The 24,043-nt window shown below is 49.3% G+C and overlaps 1 protein-coding gene across 3 annotated transcripts; it reads right to left on the reverse strand.

Moving 5' to 3' along the window:
* Nucleotides 1-2,693: 2,693 nt before the first annotated feature.
* Inpp5k (inositol polyphosphate-5-phosphatase K) lies at nt 2,694-23,767 on the reverse strand. 3 transcript variants are annotated; one of them, XM_052756034.1, is made up of 12 exons: nt 23,430-23,744; nt 21,193-21,300; nt 20,792-20,900; nt 16,916-17,032; nt 16,400-16,575; nt 15,738-15,849; nt 14,739-14,848; nt 4,714-4,900; nt 3,773-3,910; nt 3,435-3,518; nt 3,202-3,306; nt 2,694-3,035 (listed from the first exon to the last, which is right to left on the reverse strand). In XM_052756034.1, exons 1-12 carry the CDS (start codon nt 23,480-23,482, stop codon nt 2,976-2,978), a joined length of 1,359 nt encoding a protein of 452 aa, XP_052611994.1. In that variant the 5' UTR covers nt 23,483-23,744; the 3' UTR covers nt 2,694-2,975. The 3 variants fall into 3 exon arrangements, with proteins under 3 accessions (XP_052611994.1, XP_052611996.1, XP_052611997.1); XM_052756036.1 differs by lacking the exon at nt 3,435-3,518 and having other exon boundaries at nt 23,430-23,767; XM_052756037.1 differs by lacking the exon at nt 23,430-23,744 and having other exon boundaries at nt 20,792-20,893; nt 21,193-21,301.
* Between the last annotated feature and the right edge of the window lie 276 nt (nt 23,768-24,043).

Consider the following 24,043-nt stretch of genomic DNA (forward strand, 5'->3'; position numbering starts at 1 on the left):
CCCAGGGGATGTGGCTGGTCCAGCGTCTCAGGACACAGCTGGAGCAGTCCAGGTCTGATTGGGAGGTCTCTTGGCCAGAGGGTTGGGGCAGGAAGAGGAGGGGCTGAAGGATGGAGGAAATGCCTGTTGTCTCAGGTAACCAGAGGAGCTGATGCATCCACCCATGAGGGACCCTGGGTTCCAGGTCAAAGGTTAGGAGACAACCCCCGCCCCCACTCCTTTCCCAGCAAGTCCTTGGCAGGGCCTCTCAAGCTGCCCTCTCAGATCAGCTAGAGTGCGGAATAACCATTCCTCTAACCAGAGGCACAGCTTTCCACAAGCCAAGAGGATCCTTTATGTGGCATTGCTCCTCTTCAAGTCCCTTCAGCTTGGCTGCCTCTGAAGGTAGGGACCCTTACCCTACTTTTTCTTTCTTTCTTTTTTTTTTTTTTTTTTTTTTGAGTTTGAATGTTGTCTAGGCTAGTCTTGAACTCCTGGACTCTTGAGATCCTCCTGCTTCATCTGAGTGTTGGGAGGACAGGCATGTGCTGATTACTTGACTATACCTTTTTTGTTTGTTTTCGAGACAGGGTTTCTCTGTTGCCCTGGCTGACCTGGAACTCACTCTGTAGACCAGGCTGGCCTCGAACTCAAAAGATCTGACTGTTCTCTGCCTCCCGAGTGCTGGGATTAAAGGTGTGAGCCACCACTTGACTACACCTTGTTTTAGAGGCCGGGGCTGGTCCTGCTAAGCAGAAGGTGGTGTTAGAAACAGCAGGAGGCCCTGCCCATCTCCTGGGTCCCTTGGGTGTGTACCCCTCTGTTTATTTTCAACTGTAACCCCCCCCCCCACACACACACACAGTGTTCCTGTTTTTCTGTCTTCATTGTTGCTAAATCACAGCTGACATTTTCCTGGCCTGGGACTGAGCTCTGGGTCTCCAGCCATTCCTTATAGGAAATGAGAATGGGGAAGTCAGGGGAAACAGACTTTTCCAGGAGAGGCTGGCACGGGAGGGGCGGAGGACCCCTGGGACTGTGCTGACACTGATGATCAGGCACCTTCCTTTTCTCCCTCAGCTTCCCCCGCCCAGGAAAGGCCTATAAAGCTTCCTTCCTCTGGGAAGCACATCTATCCAGGCAGGCTCATCCCAGTGGCCACACAATGGCTCTTATCAGTCTCGGAGCCAGGCAGAGACCCAGCACACACCAAGTCTCACATATTTCCTGTTTCCACCCAACGGGTCAGGGGTGGGCCCAGAACAGCCATATCCTGCCTAGGACCTAAGAGGGAGCAATCCCCTTCCTTTTTCCGCCTTTCAATCACAGCTGAACTCACCCTTCTCAGTTGAGGAGGGACCCTGCACCAGGACATTAGGACAGTGTTTCTAAGTGTAGGAGGGGTAGAGGTGAGTTTGTGGAGGCGGGTTGGGGCCCCTGGGCCCTAGAGCCAGCCCCAGGGCTTCATGAGTCAGAATAGTGATGCTATTAGCACTAGTGGTGTTTTTGAAGGGTTTTGGCAATGGTTCTCTCAGTGACTTGTCAACAGGCATATCATTTATATTTTCTAGATAACTGAGACTCCCGTGGGTAAGACAGAGTAGGATGGATCACAGATGCAGGTCCAGTCTCTAGGCCCCATGCCTATATTTCGGTCATTTCCCCCATCAAAGGAGTCACATACAAGTGTAAAAGCCACATTTATAATTATCCCTCAATGTAACAACTCACACAGAACAGACAGCTATGGCTCACTGGGGGGGGGGGGGGGGGGGATGGTAATTTTTTTTTTTTTCTTCAGAGCTGAGGACCGAACCCAGGGCCTTGTACTTTCTAGGCAAGCGCTCTACCACTGAGCTAAATCCCCAACCCCAGGGGCTAATTCTTAACACTCGGTGGCTCCCAGAATAGAAGACAGACCTAGAGTAACTGGAGTGACTCTCAGTCTCAGGTCACAAGACAGATGTGAGAATTACAGAGCAAGACTCCCTGAGTGTCTTCCCTTGGGAGAACGGGTGTTGAATCATACTGGCAGAAGGCGATCGGCAGGAATAGGGACAGGCTCTATCTACATGGCACCTGCAGAATGCTGAGGCCTCTTGCTGCTAGGTCCTTCAAAATGTCTTGAGCACAAGACATTTCCCATCTAGGTCCCAGTAGGGCCCAGAGAGCAGAGCAGTGTTTTCTCTATGACTCATGATAGGAGTGGCAGCAGATGAGCTTGATCTAAAGGACCACCCAAGAGGAATGTGGCTGTGGCTCCTCCAACATCTGTCAACCCTTTGTAAAGGGCAGGTTGGGGACATGGGGCCTCACTTACCTGCAGAAGCTAACCTGGGTCTATGCAACCTGCTCTGCTTCGGCCCTAGAACTTCCTGCTCAGATTCCATGTTATAGGGTAGAGGTAGGTATACCCTCACTCAGTAGTCATGGTGCTTCAGCTGCAGACAGGATCTCAGGGCCTCTGCTCATCCCCATGGGGACAACTATGAGATGCCAAGACTTTGGGAACCCAGTGCTACTTGTTCCACCCAATTTATGGGGCCTGTACAAATGTGAACATCCCCCCATCCCAGGCCCAAGGTCCAGGATGGCGTGATAGGAATGCAGGCTTGTGCCAAATGGGGCATGTGCCTGGCACGGCTACTTGGGTGTGAGAGGGAGTGTTTTTGTGTCAGGGGAAAGGGAGAATAAAGAAACGGCATGCAAGCTAGTGGTCTTTTCCATATGTAGTGGACTGTCCCCAAGTCTTCACCATTGACACACTACTTTGTTTCAATCATATCTCAGTAACAAAAACCTGTATTAAACGGCCAGTTCATTTGGCCTGGAGAGAGCAGAAGAGTCTGGCTGAGCTCCCCTGGGAGGTGGGGAGCTGGAGGATACTCAGCCGCCTCCTCAGGGGCTGGGCCAGACCCAGCGCTCCTGGCAATGCTGAGGCAGAGCTGGCTTCCAGCTCTGGCCTCCGCCCTGGATTCATTCACTCCCATCTGGGCTCAGATCTGTGGTTCAGGCTCACACAGTGCGTCATCCCTCAAAAAGTAGCGAAGCGGGATCTGCAGGGTAAAACAGGTGACAGAAGAGGTAAGCAGAGCTCTTACCCACTTTCCTAATGCCCCCACTACCCAACAGATACAGCTCCACAGGCACAGGATACCTCCCAGGTCTGTGCCCTCGAGTCCTTCAAAGCCACCTTCCCCTTCTCCCGCCAGCACCCCTTACCTTGAAGGGCTGACTTATCCCTACTATAGAGTGCAGATTGTTGCTATAGTAACAGAGAAGAAACTGGTCCTCACTTTCAGGGACATCACTGATGTTGATGTATACCTAGGGCAACAGGAACAGTGTCAGCTCTAGGGCCCTGGGCCCTTCCCAGTATAGTGGTAAATTAGCCAACACTTTCTTCCTTCCAGAAGACAAGAATATTTAGTCAAGTCTGCATGTTGGAGATGTACCTGGTTTGGGTTGTTGCTACAGGAGACTTGGTTGTCGCCAACCCAGACATAGGACACATAGTCATTAATGTGGCGCATCCCTACCTGTGAGTAGAGATCAGGCAATCAGTCAGTGGCTGAGGAGGGTATGAGAGCTAGAGGAAATCCTCCCGAGATGGTGGGCTGGCTGCTGGGGCTGGCCAGTGCACTGCCATCCCTTCCCCAACAGGCCCTAAGTTAGTAAGGGTCTCTGCAGTGAACAGGGGTAAAGTCCTCAGTGGTCTCTGGCCAGCTCCCGTGAGCCCCCATGGTAGACAAACTACGGGATGATGGACTCCCGGCCAGGCTGGTCACATCACCTTGTATAGTCCAATCCAGTCCCAGGGACTGCTGAGGAACTCTGGGGTGCTGGCGTAGCTGATCAACATGTCGTTCTCCATGGTCCACAGGCATTCAGGCATCATGGTGATCAGTGGGACAGACATCAGGGGGTTCAGCTAAACACAGGGGTGGGAGGTAGGCTGAAATCCTTAAGGTAACTGTTCCTTACTGTTTCCTTCTAGAGTGCTGGGGGCAACACAGACACCCAGAGCACTGGGCATAGAACTTTGCTAAGCTAGTCTAGCTGACCCTAGCTGACCAGCAGGAAAGAGAAAGGGCCAAAGGGGCTTGTCAGAGGGAGCATTTGCCCTGTTGTGGGAACGGGTCTAGAACCAGGCAGACAGGCCAGAGCTGAAGGTGAGTGTAGGTGGGGAAGAGGGACCTGCTTGAAGAAAAGAGGTCTGAAAGCTGCTCTTTCCCAAGGTTTTTCTCTCCAAGGCCCCAATGCAGTTTTGTGGGGAAATGCTGTGGTGAGAACAGCTGTAAAAATGGGGAAGGGCCAGTGCTGAAGCGGAGGGAACAGTTAAATGTGGCCTCCACTGCCTTGTTATTAGGTGGCAAGATATAAAAGATGGAGAGAGCTCTCTCTGCAACTTGATCTAGATACAATTAGGACAGATAAAAGGAAGTTCTACTTCACATAGTAGGTAATAAGCATGATGGAACTCATTAACCTCAAGGGAGAGTACCTAGAGGAAACAGAGGCCTCTTCACAAAGGGCCTGAACACGTTTTTGACAGAAAGCCATCAACAGCTCCTCAGAAACACTGGGATACCTGATCTGAGAGGAAAGGCAATCATGTCTTCCCACAGGTGTCTCCTGCAGATTGCCTGACATTACAGCTCAGCCTAGAGGGTTTGGTGGTGTGGCCCAGCACAGCTACCCCTCTGCCAGGTTTTGGGAAGTCCAGAAGTTCACCTCCAAGTTGAAGGTCCCAGTGACAGGCTTATGGTCACTGATGCTGTACGCCATGTGGCTGGTGTAGCTCTTTAGCACCAGTGAGAAGTAGGAGGTTGGCAGACTGGAGATCATGGGGCTGGCCTGTGGCTGCCGCTTCAACCTCCACAGGATGCGGTCAGTCCATGCAGGCTTGCGTTTTTTCTCACTGGGGTAGACAAAAGAATGGGAAGAAGAGGAGCTGTCATGACAGCAGAAATGTGCCTCCTTGTGCCTGCTTCAGGGTCTACTAGCAGTCCAAGACTTCTGGGCTGCAACTGGAGGAAGCACAGTGTGGCAGGGCAGAGTATCCAGCAGAAGCAGCAGGAATTGACCAAAGACCCTCTGCCTAAGCCCACATTTTTATGAACTAAACTCTGATTCAGGAATATTCCATTCAAGGCACTTCTGAAAAAAAAGCGGGGGGGGGGGGGGGGGGGGGGGGAGTAAGAAAAAAAGCAGAAAAGGACCTAAGTTGGGTTTTGAGGTTGTAGAGACTCAGACATGATTGGGGGAATGCTTACCACAGGCTTGTGGTTAGTATGGCTACCACTCACCCTTTACAGTAGGGAGACTGAGTCTTAGAATGGGAGTAACTCTCCCAAAGAGTTACTAAGTGGTATATCCAGGACTCAAGGCCAAGCAAGCAGCATGACCACAGAGCATGTGCTCTGAACCACCAAGCTAACCCTCTTAGGCTCCAGCTTCCTCATCTGCAAAATGGAGATGAGAACAGTTGTTACCTCATGGGCTGCTAAGATGACAGATGAGCTGAATCACTTCTACATCTAGAACTCGGTTACTGTGGTTAGACAGGGTCTCCTGAGTCCAGACTGGCCTCAAACTCTCAGTAAAGGTGAGGATGACTTTGAACTTCTCATCCTCCTGCCTTCATGAGTGCTGGGAGTACAGGTGTGTGCTCCCATGCCCAGTTTATGTGGTGCTAGTGATCCAACTTAGGACTTGTGTACATGCTAGGCAAGCACTCTACCAACTGAACTACATCCCAAGCTCCCACTGTGATTCTTTGTTCTCAAAATTCATCAGAAAGTGCTCGAGGTTCTGAATTCAAATCCTTATAAAATTCAAAACCATGTAAGTAAAGTATGGCAGCATGCATCCGTAAACCCAGTGCTAAGGAAGGTGGAGGCAGGCAGACCGCTGGAGCTCACTAGCCAGCCAGTATAACTGATTGGTGAGCTCCAGGTCAGTAAGCGGCCCTGTTTCAAAAAATGAGGGAGGAGCCAGGTGTGCTGGTGCACACCTTTAATCCTAGCACTGAGGACACCGAGGCAAGTGAATTTCTGTGAATTCGAGGCCAGCCTGGTCTATATAATGAGTTCTAGAACAGCCAGGGCTATGAAAAGAGACCCAACTAAAAAAATGCCAGGGAGTAAAGGTATTTGTCCCCAAGCCTGATAGCCTGAGTGTGACCCTCAGAACCCACAGGGTAGAAAGCAAAAGTGAGAACCAGTTCTCAGGAGCTCCCCGTTTGTCACTGCAAGTGCATCCCCACCACTAAAAATGTAAAAAATGCTTCAATTTTTTGAAAAAGGTAAAAGACAAGGGATGAAGACAGCAGACACGGACATCTGGCCTACACACACATTCATATTCATTCCCTCTGTCTCTTTCTCTCTAAAAAGTCAACTGAAAGAGTTAGGCATGGTGGCTCACGCCTATAACCCCAGCACCCAGCTGGCTACAGTAGGAGGACCACTTTGACTCTGAGACAGCCTGGCTACAGCAACTTCCAAGCCAGTGTTGACTAAGAGTTAGTTCCTGTTTCAAAGGGGGAGCACTGGAGAGACAGCTCAGCGGTTAAGAGCACTGGCTGTTCTTCCAGAGGACCTGGGTTCAGTTCCCAGCACCCATGTGGTTATTTACACTCATCTATAATTCCAATCCCAGGGGCTCTGATGCCTTCTTTTAATGTCTGGGGCACCAGGTGTACATGTAGTGCAGATACAGGTAAGCAAACACACACAAAATGAAAAATGAGTAAATCAAACTTAAAAAGGTAAGTGATGAAGACATTGATGCTGACCTCCATGGACACGCGCACACACACACAGGCACCCACATATACAAACACAAAAACCAAACAAACAAACAAACAAAAAACCATAAACAACAACAACAAACCCAAAATCAAAGAAAAAATGCTTTCTAGTTGGGGATGGTGGAGTGGGCGCACACCTTTAATCCCAGCACTCGGGAGGCAGAGGCAGGCTCATCTCTGAGTTCGAGGCCAACCTGGTCTACAGAGTGGGTTCTTGGACAGGCAGGGCTGTTACACAGAGAAACCCTGTCTTGAAAAACAAACAAACAAAAAAGCTTTCTTCCGCTAGTGACAGAAGCATCTGACCCCATCCAGCCCCACCAGCAGCTACTGGGTTGACCCTCACTAAGCTCATCCTCCACACAGGGACACAGGCGGGGCGGGCGGGCGGGCCCTGTGATGGTGGAGAGCCTGGGAGGGAGGAAAGCTGCTACTTCTGAGTTCTTCTCCTTCAGCAGAGGATCCCTTTCCCCACAGCAGTAAAACCTCATCTGATGATTCTCTACTTGAAAATCTTAAGCGGCCAGCCAGATGCCTTAGCCTGTAAGTGCTTGCAGGAAAGCCTGAAGACCTGAGCTCCATTCCCAGAATCCATGGTGGATGGAGAGAACCAATTCCTGAAAGTCATCCTCCAAGCTCCACGCCAGCTCAGTAGAATGTGTGCATCATCCACACACACAACAATAATACAATCTTTAGAGGGTTTTCCTGCATCTAATACAAGTCCTCAAGCAGGCTTTCAAGGGACTCCCAGGTCTGACTCATCCTCCACCATGTGTGCAGACTCATTCTACTGTCCCAGCTCTGACGTGTTGCCGTCTAGAACACCCTTCACCAGCGAGTAACTGTTTCCCAGTTAGAATGTCAGCTAGGGTCCACGCTTGAGTTCTCGGAGCTTCTGTGTAGCTTCAGCAATGGTACAGACTCTGGCCCTGGATGGTCATCAGGCTCCAAACTACAAAACGGCAAACTCAACCTCTCTCCTCAAAAATGTCCATCCAGAGATCGGCATGGCAGCACACACCCACATCTGAGAGGCAGAGGAAAGCAGAGTGATTGGTCTCTGAAGTTCAAAGGCCAGCCTGGGCTACATAATAAGATGCTATCTCAAAAACACAAACAAGATGGGCTGGGGGCTCACATCTGTAATCCCAGCACCTGGGATGTGGGGGCAGGAGGATTAGGAGTTCAAAAATCAGTCTCACAATAAAGAGTTTGAGGTTAGCCTGGGCTACATGGGACTCTATCTCAAAAAAACAAAAAACCAGAGCTGCCAATATGGCTCAGAGGGTATGCACACTGCCACCAAACCCCAAGATCTGAGTCTGATCCCTGAACACATATGGTGGAGGAGAACTGACCTCTGAAAGCTGTTCTCTGATCCCCATCGTGTTCACGCACAGCATCAATGTAAGAAAAAACTAAAACAATGAAGAATAAAGCACAACGAACAAAAAATGCCTCTAGTTTTAACGTACCGTTTCCCACGCCCCACTCACTTGGCGGTAGTCTCTGCCTCCTACTTTCTTCAGTCCCGTTTGTACTAAATAGTCCAATGGTCTGCTGTCCCTTAAGCAGCAGCACACCTTTCAACAAGTGAGGATGATTCCATGGCGAACTCGACTCTGGACTCAGAGGCCTATGGCCTCAGGCAAGTGAGGTCACCTCTCTACCTCTCAGTTTCCTGAACTTTGAGATGGAGTGATAACAGCACTTACTTCAAAGAAGCTGAGGCTCAAGGAGTGGCCAGAAAGTGGAGACTCTGGCCAAACCACCTTCTGCTTGTTAGGTCCTAAGGTTCTTTCCAGACTCTAACTCCTCTGGTTTTTTTATTGTTTGTTCAGAGTCAGGGTCTTACTATGGACCCCTGCACAGCCTGGAACTCACTATGTGGACCAGGATAGCCTCGAACTCACAGAGAAATACCTGCCTTTGCCTCCCCAGTGTTGGGATTACTAGAAAACTACCCAGCCAATCTCTCCTTAGTCATCATGAACTTGAGTTGTAAGCCCAGCGAGGCTTACAACTTGTTAAGAGACACATGAATGTACTTCTCCTTCAAAGCACAGTTTCTCCTCAACTCTGAGATGGTTAAGAATACAGACCTGGGGCTGGGGAGAGATGGCTCGGCTGTTAAGAGCACTGGCTGTTCTTCCAGAGAACCCAGGTTCAATTCCCAGCACCCACATGGCAGCTCACAACTGTCAGTAACTCCAGTTCCAGGGGATCCAACACCCTCACACAGACATACATGCAGGCAAAACACCAATGCACAGAAGAAATAAAAACAAATAATTACAAAACAAAACAAAACCCAGCCCTTCTATCATGTTAGTGTCCTCAATCCTGAACCAAACTCTGCCTCCTTCCTCCTCAGTACTTCTCAGCCAGCCCTTCTCCCTTCTTTAACATTTGCATTGTTCATCTTTTCCACCAAGGCTTACCATATGTCAGGCAAGCAAGATTAAGAAGCAGTGTCAACAGGGCACGTGTGGTGGTGAATGTCCTTTAATCCTAGCAGAGGTAGGTGGATGTCTGTGAGTTCAGGGCCAGCCTGGTCTATATAAATTCCAGGTCAGCAGGAGCTATACAGTGAGACCCTATCTCAAAACAAAATAAAAACAAAAATCAACCAATCAAACCAAACAGAGTCAATGAGACTGTTTTTGCAGCCCTGGGTAGAACCCAGGGCACGTAGCCGACAACTATTACTGAGCCACACCCCCAGTTCCTGGAGCTTGTTTGACAAGCAAGACAGGAAACAAAAGACAAATTAAATGTTATTGTATCTGTTGTTCAAGTTGTACATTTCTTATAATTTGAAATGGGTCCTTCCTTAGTGTACTATGCACTGTGACATCTGTCTTATTGACTGCTCCAATTGCTCCAATAATCCTGTCTTTCATCTTTTAAAAAAGATTTATTCATTTTTATTTTATGTGGATGTCTGCATGTATTTTTATGTACCACGTGCATGCAGTGCTCACAGATGCTCTGGAACTGGAGTAATAGACAGTTGTGAGGGGCCATGTGGGTGCTGAGAACCAAACCTGGGGCCTCTGCAAGTGTAACAAGTGCTGTGAGCCTCTGAACCATCTCTCCAGTCCCCAGGATCCTGTCCTACAAGTCACATTTTCCTAAAGCTGAGAGAAGCTCCTCTGTCCTGGTGGAGGCAGGATGCTTGCCCATATCTGCTGACTACAAAGGCTGTGTACCTTCACTGTGTTTCGTTCTGTCCCGTCCCCCCCCCCCCCCCCGCCACCTCTGTGAACAGGTTAACTCCCTTCAGTGAAGACACAACTGTCCTACAGCATAGGTCAACCTCACTAAGGCTTTCTGGCTGAATGGTTTGTGTATAACTGTTTCTCAAATGAATGAACGTACGTGCCTTCACTTTCAGAAAACTAAAGCCACAAGAAGCTGCAAGATTCTCTAAAGATTCTAAAAATCAAACCAAAAACCACAACAACCACAGAACCAATCTACTGACCCCAGAGTAGCCGTGGCACATGGTACTCTCTGCTTAGTTTTTGCGTATGAGAGCACTTTTCACTTCAGCTCCCTATACACAGCTTTTAAGTGCTCACTGAACTCTGGAGCATGGTTAAACTGGTCATGTGCTTAATGTGTCCGTGACAGTCTTGACTAGCTTTGATCATAATACCCTCTGCTTCATGCCCATTCTGCATCCATAATGGTTACTGTAACAACACCTGGTGCAATCCCAACTCTTAACAGGATCTCCCGCCCTGCACCCAGCCCCTCCACCCTCCCCTGTAATGGAGCTGACCTCGTTTCTCATTACATTCTGGCTCAGGACACTGCACAGCTGATGAAAGCTGCATTCTATGCTCTGCACAGAAATCATTCACAGTCACTGTGTATAGCTAGACAGACACAGAAATCACCTTCAGCCACTTAGGACAGCTACACAGGCCAGGGTCTTGTTCCCACACGGTGCTACTCATCAGTGCTGCTGATGGGCTAGGGAGCCTGTCCCTCTTCTCTCTGAACAACATTGCTGCCTCCTTCAGGATACTCTCCTAGGGTGTACATAGCTCAGAGGCAAAATACTTGCCTAGTACATGTGAGACTCTGAGTTCAACCTCTGACTGCAAAAACAAACCAACCAACCCACCCACCTTTTCTTGACAAATAGAACTGACCCCTCCTGTCTCTGGCTGCCAGCTTCCTTTGGCACTTCTTCCAGTTCTGGAAACATACTGGCTGACTCCTAACCAAGCTAATCATGACTTTTTGGCTCTCCCTGCCATTGGTGGGTCCCTTTGCTAGTCTGGCTTGAATACTTTTCTCAGGCTTCTGATTCAAACATAGGCTAGGCAGTGTCTTTATACCTGGGATGAACATAAATTAGATCCAGGTTCTGCTCTGGGTAGCAAGAGGACAGCAATGGTTCACTAGGGTTTATTTTGTTTAGCAGTGTTAGGTATCAAACACATGAAGACTCTACCACCAAGCCAGATGTCCTGCCCTTTGGCTTTTGAGAGAGGACCCTATTATGTAGCCCAGGATGGACTAGCAGACATGAATGATCCCTATGCTTCTGCCTCTCAAGTAGCTGGGATTATATTTTATTTATTTATTTATTTATTTATTTATTTATTTATTTATTTATTTATTTATTTATTTATTTATTTTTTGAGACAGGGTTTCTTGGTGTAGCCCTGGTTGTCTTGGAAATCATTCTGGCTAGCCTTGAACTCAGAGATCTGGCTGCCTCCGCTTCCCTAGTGATGGATTAAAGGTGTATGCCACCATGCTAGGCTTTCCATCCTCTTTTTGAGGCAGGATTTCTTACTGAATCTGGCAGTTACCGTTTGTCTGGTCATGGTCTGGCTGGTGAATGAGTTCCTGGGATCCCTGGGGTTACAGGCATCCACTTTAAAATGGGTGCTGAGAATCTGGACTCTGTATGTCCTTATGTTTGTGCAGCAGCACTTTACCAACTGAGTCCTGTTTACACAGCATGTCCAAGCTTAGTGGCACTCCAGAGCAGTGGAGCTTCCTGGCACTGTTGTCTGAACTGGTGTGCCTGGTTTCCAGGCAGGCTCAGCAATGTCCACCACAGGAAGTGTCCACTGTTACCGCCTAGACATCTCTTTATGGGCTCCAAGCACCACTGAAAACTCATAGTTCTGTAGCAGACAGACCTAGATTCACATTCTTCCCAAATCACAACGGCTCTTCCTACCTGCCTTAGAAGTACCTGAAATCCATTCTCCTTATTTAAATTTACTTATTATTAGACTGGTAGTTGGTGGTGGCGCACGCCTTTAATCCTAGAACTCAGGAGGCAGAGGCAGGTGGATCTCTGTGAGTTCAAGGCCAGCCTGGTCTACAAAGTGAGTTTCAGGACACATACAGAGAAACCCTGTCTAGAAATACCAAAATTAAATAAATAAACAAACAAATAGATAAAATAATAAAAAAATAAATAAATTTACTTATTATTAGTGTGTATGCTTGCCAAGGCAACTTGTGGGAATCCCTCCACTGTGGGTTCTGGAGACTGAACTCAGGTCCCTGCACGGCAAGCACTTTTATGCACTGAGCCATCTTGCCGCCTTCCTTTTTTATACAAAGTCGTAACAGCCCTGTCTGCCTAAGAAACGTATGTGAAGAATGAAGGGATGCAAGGCTTTTTGCACAATGCCTGGGACATGGTGAGAGCTCCATGTCAGTCACAGTGAGCTAGTATATAGTAATAAGCATCTGTCTCCTTCTTAGTGGTTTCTGGTTTTGTTGTTTTGTCTTGATTCTCCCCTTTTGCTCGTGCCGGAAAGACTGGCTATGAATTATTGGGGTGGGGTGTTCTGTTGAAGCAACTCAGGGCTTTATACATGCTAGGCAAGTATTATCCAGAGCTGCAGACGTAGCCCTACACTGAGATGAAGTACTATAGGAGAAAAAGCACCACCAAGCCAGAGACCCAGATCTGAGCCCAGCTCACCCTAGCTAAGCCACCTGAGGGCCTGTACTTACTACCTCACCACCTTGTCAGACCTTGCCAGTGCCAGCCCTGATCCAGCTACTTGCAAGGACTTCCAGTCTGCTGGCAGGCTCCCCGCTATGCCCTGGGGGAATTACACCCGACTTGTTAAGGATTGAACACAGGGCCTTACAGGAGCTAGCCAACTCTTCTCCCACTGAATTACAGGTCCAGTTCACACTGAGGTCCTGAGGTGCTGGCCTCCAAAGCCCCAGCCAGTTCTTGAGGCCTTCCAGATTCCACGTTACTGCTCGAGTTCAATGAACGGCTGTAGAGACCAGTCTCCCTGCAGCTGTGATCACATCAGCCAGCCAGAGCTTGTCCTCTCACCTACTTTGCAGCCTACTTTTGTCTCTGTACTGCCTCTTCTTGTGTGGACTGCCCTCGCCAGAGCCCTTCCCTGCCTTGCTCCAGTCTTCAAACGGTGCACCTTTTCCCTGTCCTTCGTAAAGACATTTAGACTGTCAAGCCATTTCCATACGTGAAGCCCACAGCTACCTTTTGCCCTGGCTTGCTGTGGAGATACCTATTTCCCTTTTAACACCAGCCACTTTGCTGGTGTCTCCCTCTCCTAACTTGACCCTAAACTGGTCAAGAAGCTGCTGCCAGAGCTGTTCTTGCTCTCTCAGGTTTCAGTAGTGACCTGGCCCTTTTTCAGCTTCTTATAAAGTTCTTCAGGAATACGACCACCCCACCTGAAGAGACCAATCTAAATAATAATCACAGATATCACCAGTGCTCACTGGGTACCAGGTCCTGGGTTAGGCAGGTCTCAGGCGACTCTGAGCCCCATGAGTTATGTACACTGATCATGCCCGTTTCATGACTGAGAAGCCCAGAGATAAACCATCCTGCAGCTGAGGACAGCAGTGTGAGGAGCAGCTCGGGTGTACCTCCTCTGTACTGTTCTCTGGGAACTGCACTTTTTCCTTCCTTTCTTTCCTTTGGGTGGGTGGGTTTTTTGTTGTTGTTGTTTATTTTTTATTTTATTTTATTAAAAGATTTATTTTATTTATTGTGTATACAGTGTTCTGCCTACACACCAGAAGAGGGGGCCAGATCTCATTACAGATGGTTGTGAGCCACCATGTAGTTGCTGGGAATTGAACTCAGGACCTCTGGAAGAGCAGCCAGTGCTCTTAACCTCTGAGCCATCTCGCCAGCCCTGTTTATTTTATTTTTATTCCATGTGCATTGGTGTTTTACCTACATATATGTCTGTGTGAGGGTGTCGGGTCCCCTGGAACTGAAGTTAGAGACTGCCATGTGGGTGCTGAGAATTGAACCTGGGTCTTCTGGAAGAGAAGCCGGTGCTCCTAACCACTGACTCAGCTCACCATCTCCGGGTGGGTGGTTTTTTTTAAGATAAGGTTTCATGTAACCCTGTCTGGCTTTGAACTTGTTAGGATGGCCTAGCCTGCACCTCACGAGTGCAAGTGTTACAACTGTGCAAAACCATGTCTGATTTTCCACTATTTTTTCATTTCCTCGTATAGTATTTGACATACTCAGAGTCTGGGGCAGGGAAACTTAATGTGAATAACTACCTTAGGTAACACTTTTGTACCCTTGTATGGGGTCTAGAAGGCCCTGGAAACTGTAGGCAAGGTTTTCCGGAATGCTCTGGTGCCTTCCCTCCTAAGTAAGGGCTGCCTCTGCTCTTGCCTATGCCCTTTTCCTTCAATAACCTTCGACCCTATCCTACACTCTTGCTAACACCAGCCTTCCCTTCCACTCTCAGAGCAACCTGGGAAGCTCCCATAACCAGTGCCTCAGGGAAGGGCAGGACAGTCCACACTGAGAGCTGATGGCTGGATCCATTCCTGCTTCCCTGATACCTCTATTCAGTGACACACCTGGACCTCTACCCTGCGCCCAAAGCTGGCTGGCATACTTAGACTTCCAGAGCCTCCTGAGCACCGATTTCCTCCTTACCTGGTGTCATAGTTGTTGGAGTGCCTATCAAACTTGTAGGTGGGTGGAAAGAGCAGTGGACCTTCCTGGAACTCCCGGAGCAGCGGGTCCCGTCTCTTGGCAATGGAGAGCTGTAGATAAAGACACAGTCCCCATCTTCCTCCAGTCCTGAGGCAATAGGTCAGTACCACCCTCTTCTTGTCACTGCTTCAGCAGTCCCCAGAGCTCCTGAAAATGGGACTTCACAGGACCAGCAGAAGCAGCTGGTGGCCATTTTCCCTGTCTATCCTTTCTCAATGGAGAGCAGACCTTGATTTCCAACTGTCTGGGGGTCACTAGAAGGCTTGTGTCGGAGACATAGGAAAGGCAACGCCCCAAAAGGGGTGGCATATTATCTTCCAGAGGTAACCAGACTTGGGACAGAGGAGGCAACAGGGATACAAGTAGGCTGATACATGTTATAAAGCCAGTGCTGGCCAAAGCTAATCTGGACCCCCATCTCTCTGCCTTGTTTTTAGGGGGATGCTAGGATTTCACACGGTAGCTTAGACTTGGCTGGAACTCATATAGCCAAGATGGCATAAAATTACAACAATATTCTTGTCTTGGTCTCCTGAGTCCTAAGATTATAGGTGTGAGCTGCCAATGCTCAGCCTGGCTCCCTATTCTTGAGCATGCTCATGGTTTCACGAGGTGAAGATCAGTACTGACAGTATGGCCGCCCCACCTCCATGTGCAAAACCTGGCTGGACTCATCTTCCCACCCAGAGAGAAGGAAGAACAGATCCCAGACAACTGGAGCGCTGCTGCTCTCTGACATCTCACAGACCTCCATGACAGGTTCAGATCACACACACACACACACACACACACACACACACACACACACACACACACTCACACACACACACACCAGACCCTCTGCTCACTTCATACACACACACACACCAGACTCTCTGCTCACTTCATACACACACACACACACACACACACACACACACCCCTCTGCTCACTTGGTACCTGGTCCTTCTCCCACAGCTCACGGTAGCACTGTCTTGTTATACAGTCCTGAACAAAGAGCAACCCAAAGTCCTCAATGCGAAAGTTCATGTCTCCAAACCACAGAATGAGGCTTCAGGGAAAAAAAGGAGGGCACCTGAGGGTTTGTGATGAGGTCAGTGAAGAGGTACAGGCCCAAGGGCTGCTGGGGAGGAAAAAGCTCAGGGGTGGGTAAGAAGCTAGACTCTAAGACAGCAGCAAATGAAGGCCAGGCAGGACATGCATGGGTCCAACAGGACAGTCCTTAGCACCAATGCTATTAATTAAGTCAAAGGACTTGCACAGATAAGGCTATGACAAATACAGCTCTAGCCCACTGCTCCCCAACTGGCCATCTGGACAAGCTGAGAAACAGCCCCCGTGGTGAACTCAAGAACCACAAGGGTCTTGACCTAGGATGTTTACGAGTGTCTGGGGTTTCCAGGAAGGACAAAGAGGCCAGAGGAAGGCAGACATCAGGCAGGCAAAGCTGGGTGGTACAGCAGATGGGACATCAGGAAAGGGGTTGGGAGGGCTGGGAGATGGAGCACTACTGACTGGCAGCGAAGAAGACTCAGCAGTCAATGCTAGCCTGGGCTGGCGTGGGGGAGGGCAGGGGTGACAGTTTGCAGCTTCAGGCTCACTCATGGTCCAGGATGTTGGGAATATCGTATCCCTCAAAAGTCTGACTCTCCAAGATTCGGTCAAAGTGCTCCAGCCGCTGCTCATTGTTGGACATATGGGGAGGCAGGTGGCAATTGATGATGCTGACATAGTAGCCATACAGCTTCAGGCAGATGTTGACTCCCCCTTTGTTCCCCTGGTAGGACAGGTGGGAAGAAGGGTGGATTGTATACACATGCCCCTTTTCCCATCCTAGGTCTGAGGGGAGGCAGTCTTACCTCCCCCAGAATCTCAGCCATAAACACCCAGCTTCCCAGCTAATTCTTCCATGCACAAAGCCCAATACCCCAATCTAGGATCTCAGGAATATCCAGGCCCTGCTGGGATGGCAGGGTTTGGGTTGGGGCATGGGGGTAGGTATGCAGGGTCCTAGGCTACGCAGAATATCCAGACTCAGTTCATTCCCCGTTTTGCTTAGCTCCAAAGCATCCAGCCCTTGTCAGCACACGTCTCAGATGAGAGAGCTCAGTCCTTACCCAGTACCCGTAGAGGCCAGTAGGGGTAGATTTTGTAGAGATGATCTGGATGTAGGGCAAATGCTGATACTTGGCAAAGACCAGTAAGAGAAGCCCCTGCATACGGACTTGGGAGATCTGCAGCAGAGGGCAAAGGTCATTCATTAAACTGCAAAGGTCAATTGTATCCCTTCTAAGACTGACTAGGGGGACTTTTAAAAGAGTCTGGAACCACATGCAAAGCCTGCCCAAGAGTCTACAGAACCCAGGGTGCGTCTGAATTTCATTCTTTTCCCTTTTCTCTCTCAGCTGCCCAACAGTGCATTCTGGGAGCTGCCGTTTCAGTTTCTGCTTACGGTCCTGGGGATGAAGGAGAGGGAACAGGCTTCTGGGGGAGCTTGCCACTAGAAAGGCATTACTCTTCCAACCCAGCCTATGCACAACTGGGTGCTCTTCTCACAATGCTGTCCTAAGAGCCTCTGTATACTCCCCCATCTCCCAGCCTCTCTTCTCACAGATGAAGCAGGAATAATACCATGCCATATGGATGTGAAGACATTATTTGTTGGCTCAGTGATATATGAGTGTCTATATCTGTATTCAGGTGAACACTGTAGAAGTTATCAGGTGTGCTATTCTGTTGATTTCTACCTTATTCCTTTGGGACAGGGTCCTTCATCGAACCTTTCTGGTGACCAGAAAGCCCAATGATCCTCCTCTGTCCACTCCCCCATGGCGTTAGAGTACATACGGCCATGTTTGAATTTTCATGTGGGCTGGCATCTGAACTCACATCTCCAGGCTACTGCACCACGTGCTCTAACCCACTGAGCTCTCTCTACATCCCTCCCCCTTTTTTGAGACAGGATCTTGCTAGGTATCCTAGGTATACCTGGAACTGACAATCCTCCTGCAAGGCCTTTTGAGTGCTGGGATTACAGGTATGTGGCCCCATACCCATTTTTGCTTAGGGATTCTTTTTCTTGATGTAGGGTTTCTCTGTGTTGCCCTGGCTGTCCTAGAACTTGCTCTGTAGACCAGGCTGGCTTTGAACTCAGAGATCTGCCTGCCTCTGCCTCCCAAGTGCTGGGGTTAAAGGCATGTGCCACCACTACCCAGCAGCTTAGAGATTCTTAAAAATAAGCAAAAACAAGAGAGAAGCTTCTAGGGTGCTGTTCTGAATCTTGAGTTGACCAATGGCAACTCAGATACAAAAATCCACTGACTCTACACTTACTGCACTCACCCACTTTTCTTCCTCCCCGTCTCCCCCCAATGCTGGGGACCAATTTCAGAGCCCTATGCATGCTGGGTAAGCATCTGAGCATTTTTCTATACATGTCCTAGCCCAGTGAAAAAGCACCATGAAAATGGTGTGTGTGTGTGTGTGTGTGTGTGTGTGTGTGTGTGTGTGTGTGTGTGTTATACAGAACTAGAAAGTTAGGCATGTGGCATGCACTGTGATCCTAGCACTTAAGGAGGTAGAAGCGGGAGGATCCGGAGTTTAAGGTTAGTCTGGGAAACAGGAGACACAGCTGCAGAAATGTAAATAAATAACTTCAGACTCTGTGGTTGAATGTCCATGAAGGCAATGTACATGGGATGGAACTGAGTACTGAGGACAGGCTCCAGAGCTGGGGAAAGTACCTAACACCCATGGAGAGGCTTAAGCTTTCCCCCAGCTTCAGCAATCACTGTCCCTGACTTGCTGATGTAGGACTGAGATTCCGGAGGCAGGGGAACTAGGAAGACTGCTTTGGGATTGCCAAAATGCCTACTATTGGTGGCTGCAGAGGTAGGGTGGGAAAAGGCCATCCCTTGTGACCCTCTCTCTCAGGGCTGGACTGTCTACACCCACCACTCCAGTAGCTGTTTCCGGAGCGTGAGGTGCAAAGGCCAAGGAGGAAATCTCGGGGTGGAGAACTATACTGGGGCCTTCCAGGAATTATGAAACTTGATCCCACAGTCCAAGAACAGCCCTAGCACAGTGGAAGAGTCAAAGTAGGGGGAACCCCAAACTCAGTACTGAACAAAGGAGGTACTGGAGCCTGAGTCCTCTGAGGTTGCTACAAATGTATATACTAAAGTACCCTCTACCCTAAGTCTTCAGGTTTTTTGGGGGGTGGGGGGGGGGCAGGGGTAGGGTTAATAGGAATTGAATCTCTGACCCAGCTTTAAGTGTTTTATCACTGACTACACCCCAAGTTTTCTATTTTTCCATAGTCACAACTATCTATGACAACAGAAGCCTGGGCATATTATGAGGGACCAAATCCCAGGGTCAGGACAGAAGCCAAGAAACTGGTAAAATTCAGGAGGAGATTTGCATTTAATCATAACTAACAGAGCAGGTTTGGGCCACTGGGCTTCAACACAAACACTGGTCCACTTTGTAAGTGAGCAGCAGGAAGTCGGGAAAAATGGCAGGGAGTGAGGGCAGGAGCAGCTGAGACTAGGAGGAGGGGTGGGGCTGTTAGGAAAAGCCAGAGCCTTCCAGGGAAAGTTCCAGTGCCAAGAGACCCAGGAGGAGGAGCTAAAGGACCGGCAGGAGACAACCAGACACTGGAGAGCAAAGAGGTCCCCTGAGTTCTCAATCCACAGCTGGTCAATTCCCACAAGGGACTGCCTGTACATAGGGAAGGCGAGGGGTCTGCTTTGGTTCCTAGACTGAGGCTAGCTCTCAATTTTAGGAGGCCACATGAGTAGAATGGGTTGTGTCCCCGCCACAAGCTGAGCTAATTTCCTTGGCTCCATTCCACCCTACCAATCCCTTGCCAATTAGTCAAGGCTGGAGGAGGCATGGAGTCTTGGGAATAAATGAGCACTGAGAGGGGAGGTTCTTCCCTCCATGAGGAAATAGCTCCAAATCTCCTAGAAGAGGCCTCTCAGTTTGGTGGGGGTGGGGGGTTGGGTTGGGGAGACCAAGGGTTCTGGGGCTGGCATTATCGAGTCTTAGGAGGACTAAGCCTTGTATTTCTCCTTCTCAGAAGGCCACACAGCTGTTGCTCCAGCATCCCTGAACCAACTAGGTAACAGAATTAATACTGAGGAATAAAACTTATCCTAGAAAGGGAATGGAGAGAATTCTAGTATTTCCAAGCAGCTGTGAACTGGGCACTCTGAATGGGTGTTTGTACGTTCACTGTGGGTGCAGGGCAGAAATAAAACCCAGTGACCTAAAGCCTTCCTGCCATTATCCTATGGTTTAACTGGTCCCTCAGATTAAGAAATACTTTCCACTACACCTGTCTTCCCCTCTCCTAACTTCCAGGCCCATCAGAACCTGATATTCATGTAATATCAGCAGGTTAGCCTGGGGATCACCTGTCAGTCTTAGCACACACCCATATAGCAGTAAAATATGATAGTTTAGAGCATGGGTTAAAAGGTTTGAAAGATCTGGATTCAGATCCCAGAACGCCCATGTAATCTCTGAGCCCTGGGTTTATCTGTAAAGTATTTCAATTTCAAGATTTAAGAGTGTAAAACAACACATACCAAGAGCTTATTTACAATGTCTAACACCAAGCGAACACTCCATAAATTGGAGCAAGTACCACACTCATAGAGTTCACGCTGGGCAGTAAGTAGAGACTGGAGGGTGGGACAGGAGAGGGCACTGAGATATTAATAAGTCCTGCTGCATTTCTACTAGGAATTCTCCCAAGGTGATAAATATCCAGGTGTGAAGTCATAGCTCAGCCTGAGGTACCCTGGAACAGCACAAGGCAGGCGAGAGTTCCAGGGAGCCAAGTGTAGTGTGAGCTTTAAACCTTTTTAGTGAATGGGAAAGAGCCTGAAAAGCTAAGTGAAAGAAAGAGAAACACACCAGACAAGCAATTGGGAGTCAGTGAAGGTGACACACACTCCTCCATTGCTCGTGAACTTTGAACTTACCTTGACAAAGTTCAGAGGGGAAAGCATATCCATGAAGAAAGTGCTCCATGGGTCTTCGAAAGCAGCATCAGAAAGAAGGCTTATGAGTCCAGAATTCATTTCCTGCAAACTGACCATTCCAAGTCAGAGGCTCATCCTCTGGCCTGGAGGACACCACTTCTCCCACAGACATCTGGTACTGACCTCATCGTACTGTCAGACCCGGTTCTGATGATCAAGATTTCTCCCTTCCCTAGCTGTATGGCTGTTGACCTCCAATCCATAACCATTGCTGACTCAGGACAAGAAACACAAGGCTAGACCCAATGAGGATGACAGCCCCTCACCTTCAGACTCCAAAACGAAGGGAGGATGGGTTACATCAGTCCTCCACAGGGATAGAGGGCCCTTCAGATACCTACCCAATGATATATATGTCCAGATTCAGGTCTTTGTTGTTCAGTTGAAGCAGGTCACTGAGGTCCACAGTGGGGGCTGCTGAGGCCACATTCCATGTCACAACATGTATCCTGTGGAAAGGATATTAAAGAAAGTCACAGAGAATGGAGGCTAAGGAATGGACAGGGACCTAGACCAGTTAATGGTTCCCACTTCAGTGATCACGGGAAATGTGTCTGCATGCTTGTTAGTCTGTTGTTTTTGAGACAGAGTCTCACGATGCAGCCCAGGCTGGCCTCCAACTCCTTAAGTAGACCAGGCTTGCCTGGAGCTCACAGGGATCAGTCTTCCTCTGCCTCCTAATTTCTGGGATTAAAGTTGTGTACCACCATGCTCAGCTTGTTTCTGCATCTTGTGGTAGGAAAAGAGGAAAAGGAGCAATGGACTATGAAGCCTTCCCCTTCCCCTTTATCTCCTGAATCAGGAATCTCTTCCCTTGAACTGGTTCCTCTACACAGGTTCACAACTGCCCAGACCCCAGCAGCACCTGACCCACAGCGCCAGAGGGAATGGGAGAGGGGTTTTGGCCAGGAAAAGGAACACATGGTGAGTTGGAGTTGGACGGCCATTGGCCCTCCCAGCTAGCTACACCTCACCCATCCTCTACGGCTCAGCAGCTCCGAACTCCCGCTCCTCAACCTACGGGTTCTGAAGAGCACCTAGAAGGTATCAGAGGTTGATTGTACCTGATCGTAGGCCTCAGAGCTACAAGCACAGGAATTTCAGAAAAGAACAAAACAAACAGCACATTCCCTTCCTCACTCCTACCTTACCAATCCCTGGAGTACAACAGATTCTACCAAGGCCGTCATGGAGCCTCAGTACAAGTTTCTAAGTAACAGGTTTTTTTGTTTTTTTGTTTTTGTTTTTTTCTTTTTCTTTTCTTTTTTTTTTTTCTTTTTTTTTGAGACAGGGTTTCTCTGTGTAGCTTTGCACCTTTCCTGGAACTCACTTGGTAGCCCAGGCTGGCCTCGAACTCACAGAGATCCGCCTGGCTCTGCCTCTCGAGTGCTGGGATTAAAGGCGTGCGCCACCACCGCCCGGCAGTAACAGGTTTTTCAATCTCTATCTCAACAGTCTTCTCTCTACAGGGAAACATCATCAGATGGGGAATAACATTCCAATCTCAGCTCGCTACAAGTCCCAGACTAAAAATAATTAGCAGCTCTCAAATACCACACATCCTAAACCGAAGTTCAGGAGAGTAAACACTTGTAGAGCCCTTGAGTGAGCCTATTACTATAGCAACGCTCCAAGAAGCCCACCCTGTTCCCAGGACAGAGCAAGCAGGAGCTCAGACTCTACAGAGATAATAGCCTGTGAGTTCCAGAAATACCGAGGCACTGAAGCACAGGATCCTGAGGATCCTGAAAGGGAAGGGCAGGCTGTTCTAAAACATCTCTTGTCCATCAGACCCTGTTCTTAGAGGTACATGTTCTAAGAAGTGTGGCTTGTAAAAAACATTTCTTGGCTAGCTTAAAGCAACTTCCTGCCTCTCCCTATGAATATAAACAAAATAATACAAAAACCACCTTTTCTCAGGCCCTCTGAGAGACTGCTACTTCGTCTCCCCCTGCTGTCCAACAGAGGATTAAGGCAGGTAACCCTTTTACTCAATGGCTTCTTGTATTCCCAGGCACTTAACTCTAAGTGGATAAAGAATAAAATTGGGGATTTGTCATCCCTGTTCACAGTTTTGGTGATTAGCAGCAAATCCATGCACCATGAGTTCCGCTCAATAGGACGATTAGCGGTGTTCCTCGTGATTAAAGATCAAGCTTGAGACCAGGCTCCACTTCTCTAAAGGATCTTATCTAAATCTGATTTCTAGAGATCATAACCGGATCAAGAAGACCCCATGATGTACTGCTGATGAAAAGTACGAACAAAATTTCTATTCTACAGCTGAAGAAGAGACGGATGTCTTAGACACTTAGTAGTCTAACAGTGTGCTCCAAAAACCAACTGGACACTTGTTTGGGAAGCATCTGCAGTGACCAATTCGGCAGCCCAAGTTTAGGGCGGGTATCAGGTCTAACAGCCTATTCAACACTGGCCTGGAGGAATCTGGCGGTCCAAACTAGGGCAGCCCTGTAGGCCTGTCTGTCCTCTTGCTCCCACTGTGGTTTGGTACCCAGCCCCACAAATCAGACTGGATCGAAGACAGCGAGTACCGACCGGCCTACAACTGCGTCCTCACCCGAGTACACTGCCTTTCGGTGCGCTCGGCCTCCGTAGGTTCGCAGCCGACATTATTCCCACGCCGTGACCCGGTAGGCTCGTGTCTCCGTGTCAGTGCCGGCCGGAGCAGCCCTTGGTCGCCGGTATCAGCTGCACTCTTCCCTCCGGGTTGTTTTTCTTCCGGATTCTGACTGCGCTTCGGCTTCCGTAGGGGGCGGATCGGGAGCGCCCAGGACTGTGGGGTGCGGTTGGGGCACAGAGGCGGGACTCTGCAGCAGGGCGAAACGCCCAGAGGCGGAGCGGAGATGGGCTCGGAGACGAAGAGAGGCGTGCCCTACGTGTCGTCCACCCCGACGCCACACGCCCCGCACCGACGTGCTAGTGGGCGGCGGCGCGGCCGCCGGGGCCCCGCACTCCCAGCCTGCCTTGCGCGAGGGCGCAGGCGGGAGGAGCGTTGCGGCCGGAAGTTGCTGTGGCGCGCGGCCTCGGCTACCTCCAGACGGTTCCGTGGCGTGCGGTCCTCCCTGCTGTCTGCCCACCCTCGGGATCGGGGAGTGGGCAGGGTGGGGACGCTCAGTGTAGTCTGTCCGGCCGCCCGGCCTCCCTCTTCCTACACTTCAAGTAATTTCTGTG

This window comes from Peromyscus californicus, unplaced genomic scaffold (assembly GCF_007827085.1).
Source record: "Peromyscus californicus insignis strain IS unplaced genomic scaffold, ASM782708v3 Scaffold_3__1_contigs__length_106647218, whole genome shotgun sequence".
NCBI lineage: Eukaryota > Metazoa > Chordata > Mammalia > Rodentia > Cricetidae > Peromyscus > Peromyscus californicus.

Excerpts from the sequence above, each read along its gene's own strand:
- Inpp5k (XM_052756034.1), bottom strand. The coding sequence starts at position 23,482 with ATGTCGGCTGCGAACCTACGGAGGCCGAGCGCACCGAAAGGCAGTGTA. Across the intron at positions 21,301-23,429 it reads CCGAAAGGCAGTGTACTCGG|GATACATGTTGTGACATGGA; the intron begins GTGAGGACGCAG and ends TCCTTTCCACAG. Across the intron at positions 20,901-21,192 it reads CTGGACATATATATCATTGG|TTTGCAGGAAATGAATTCTG; the intron begins GTAGGTATCTGA and ends TGGAATGGTCAG.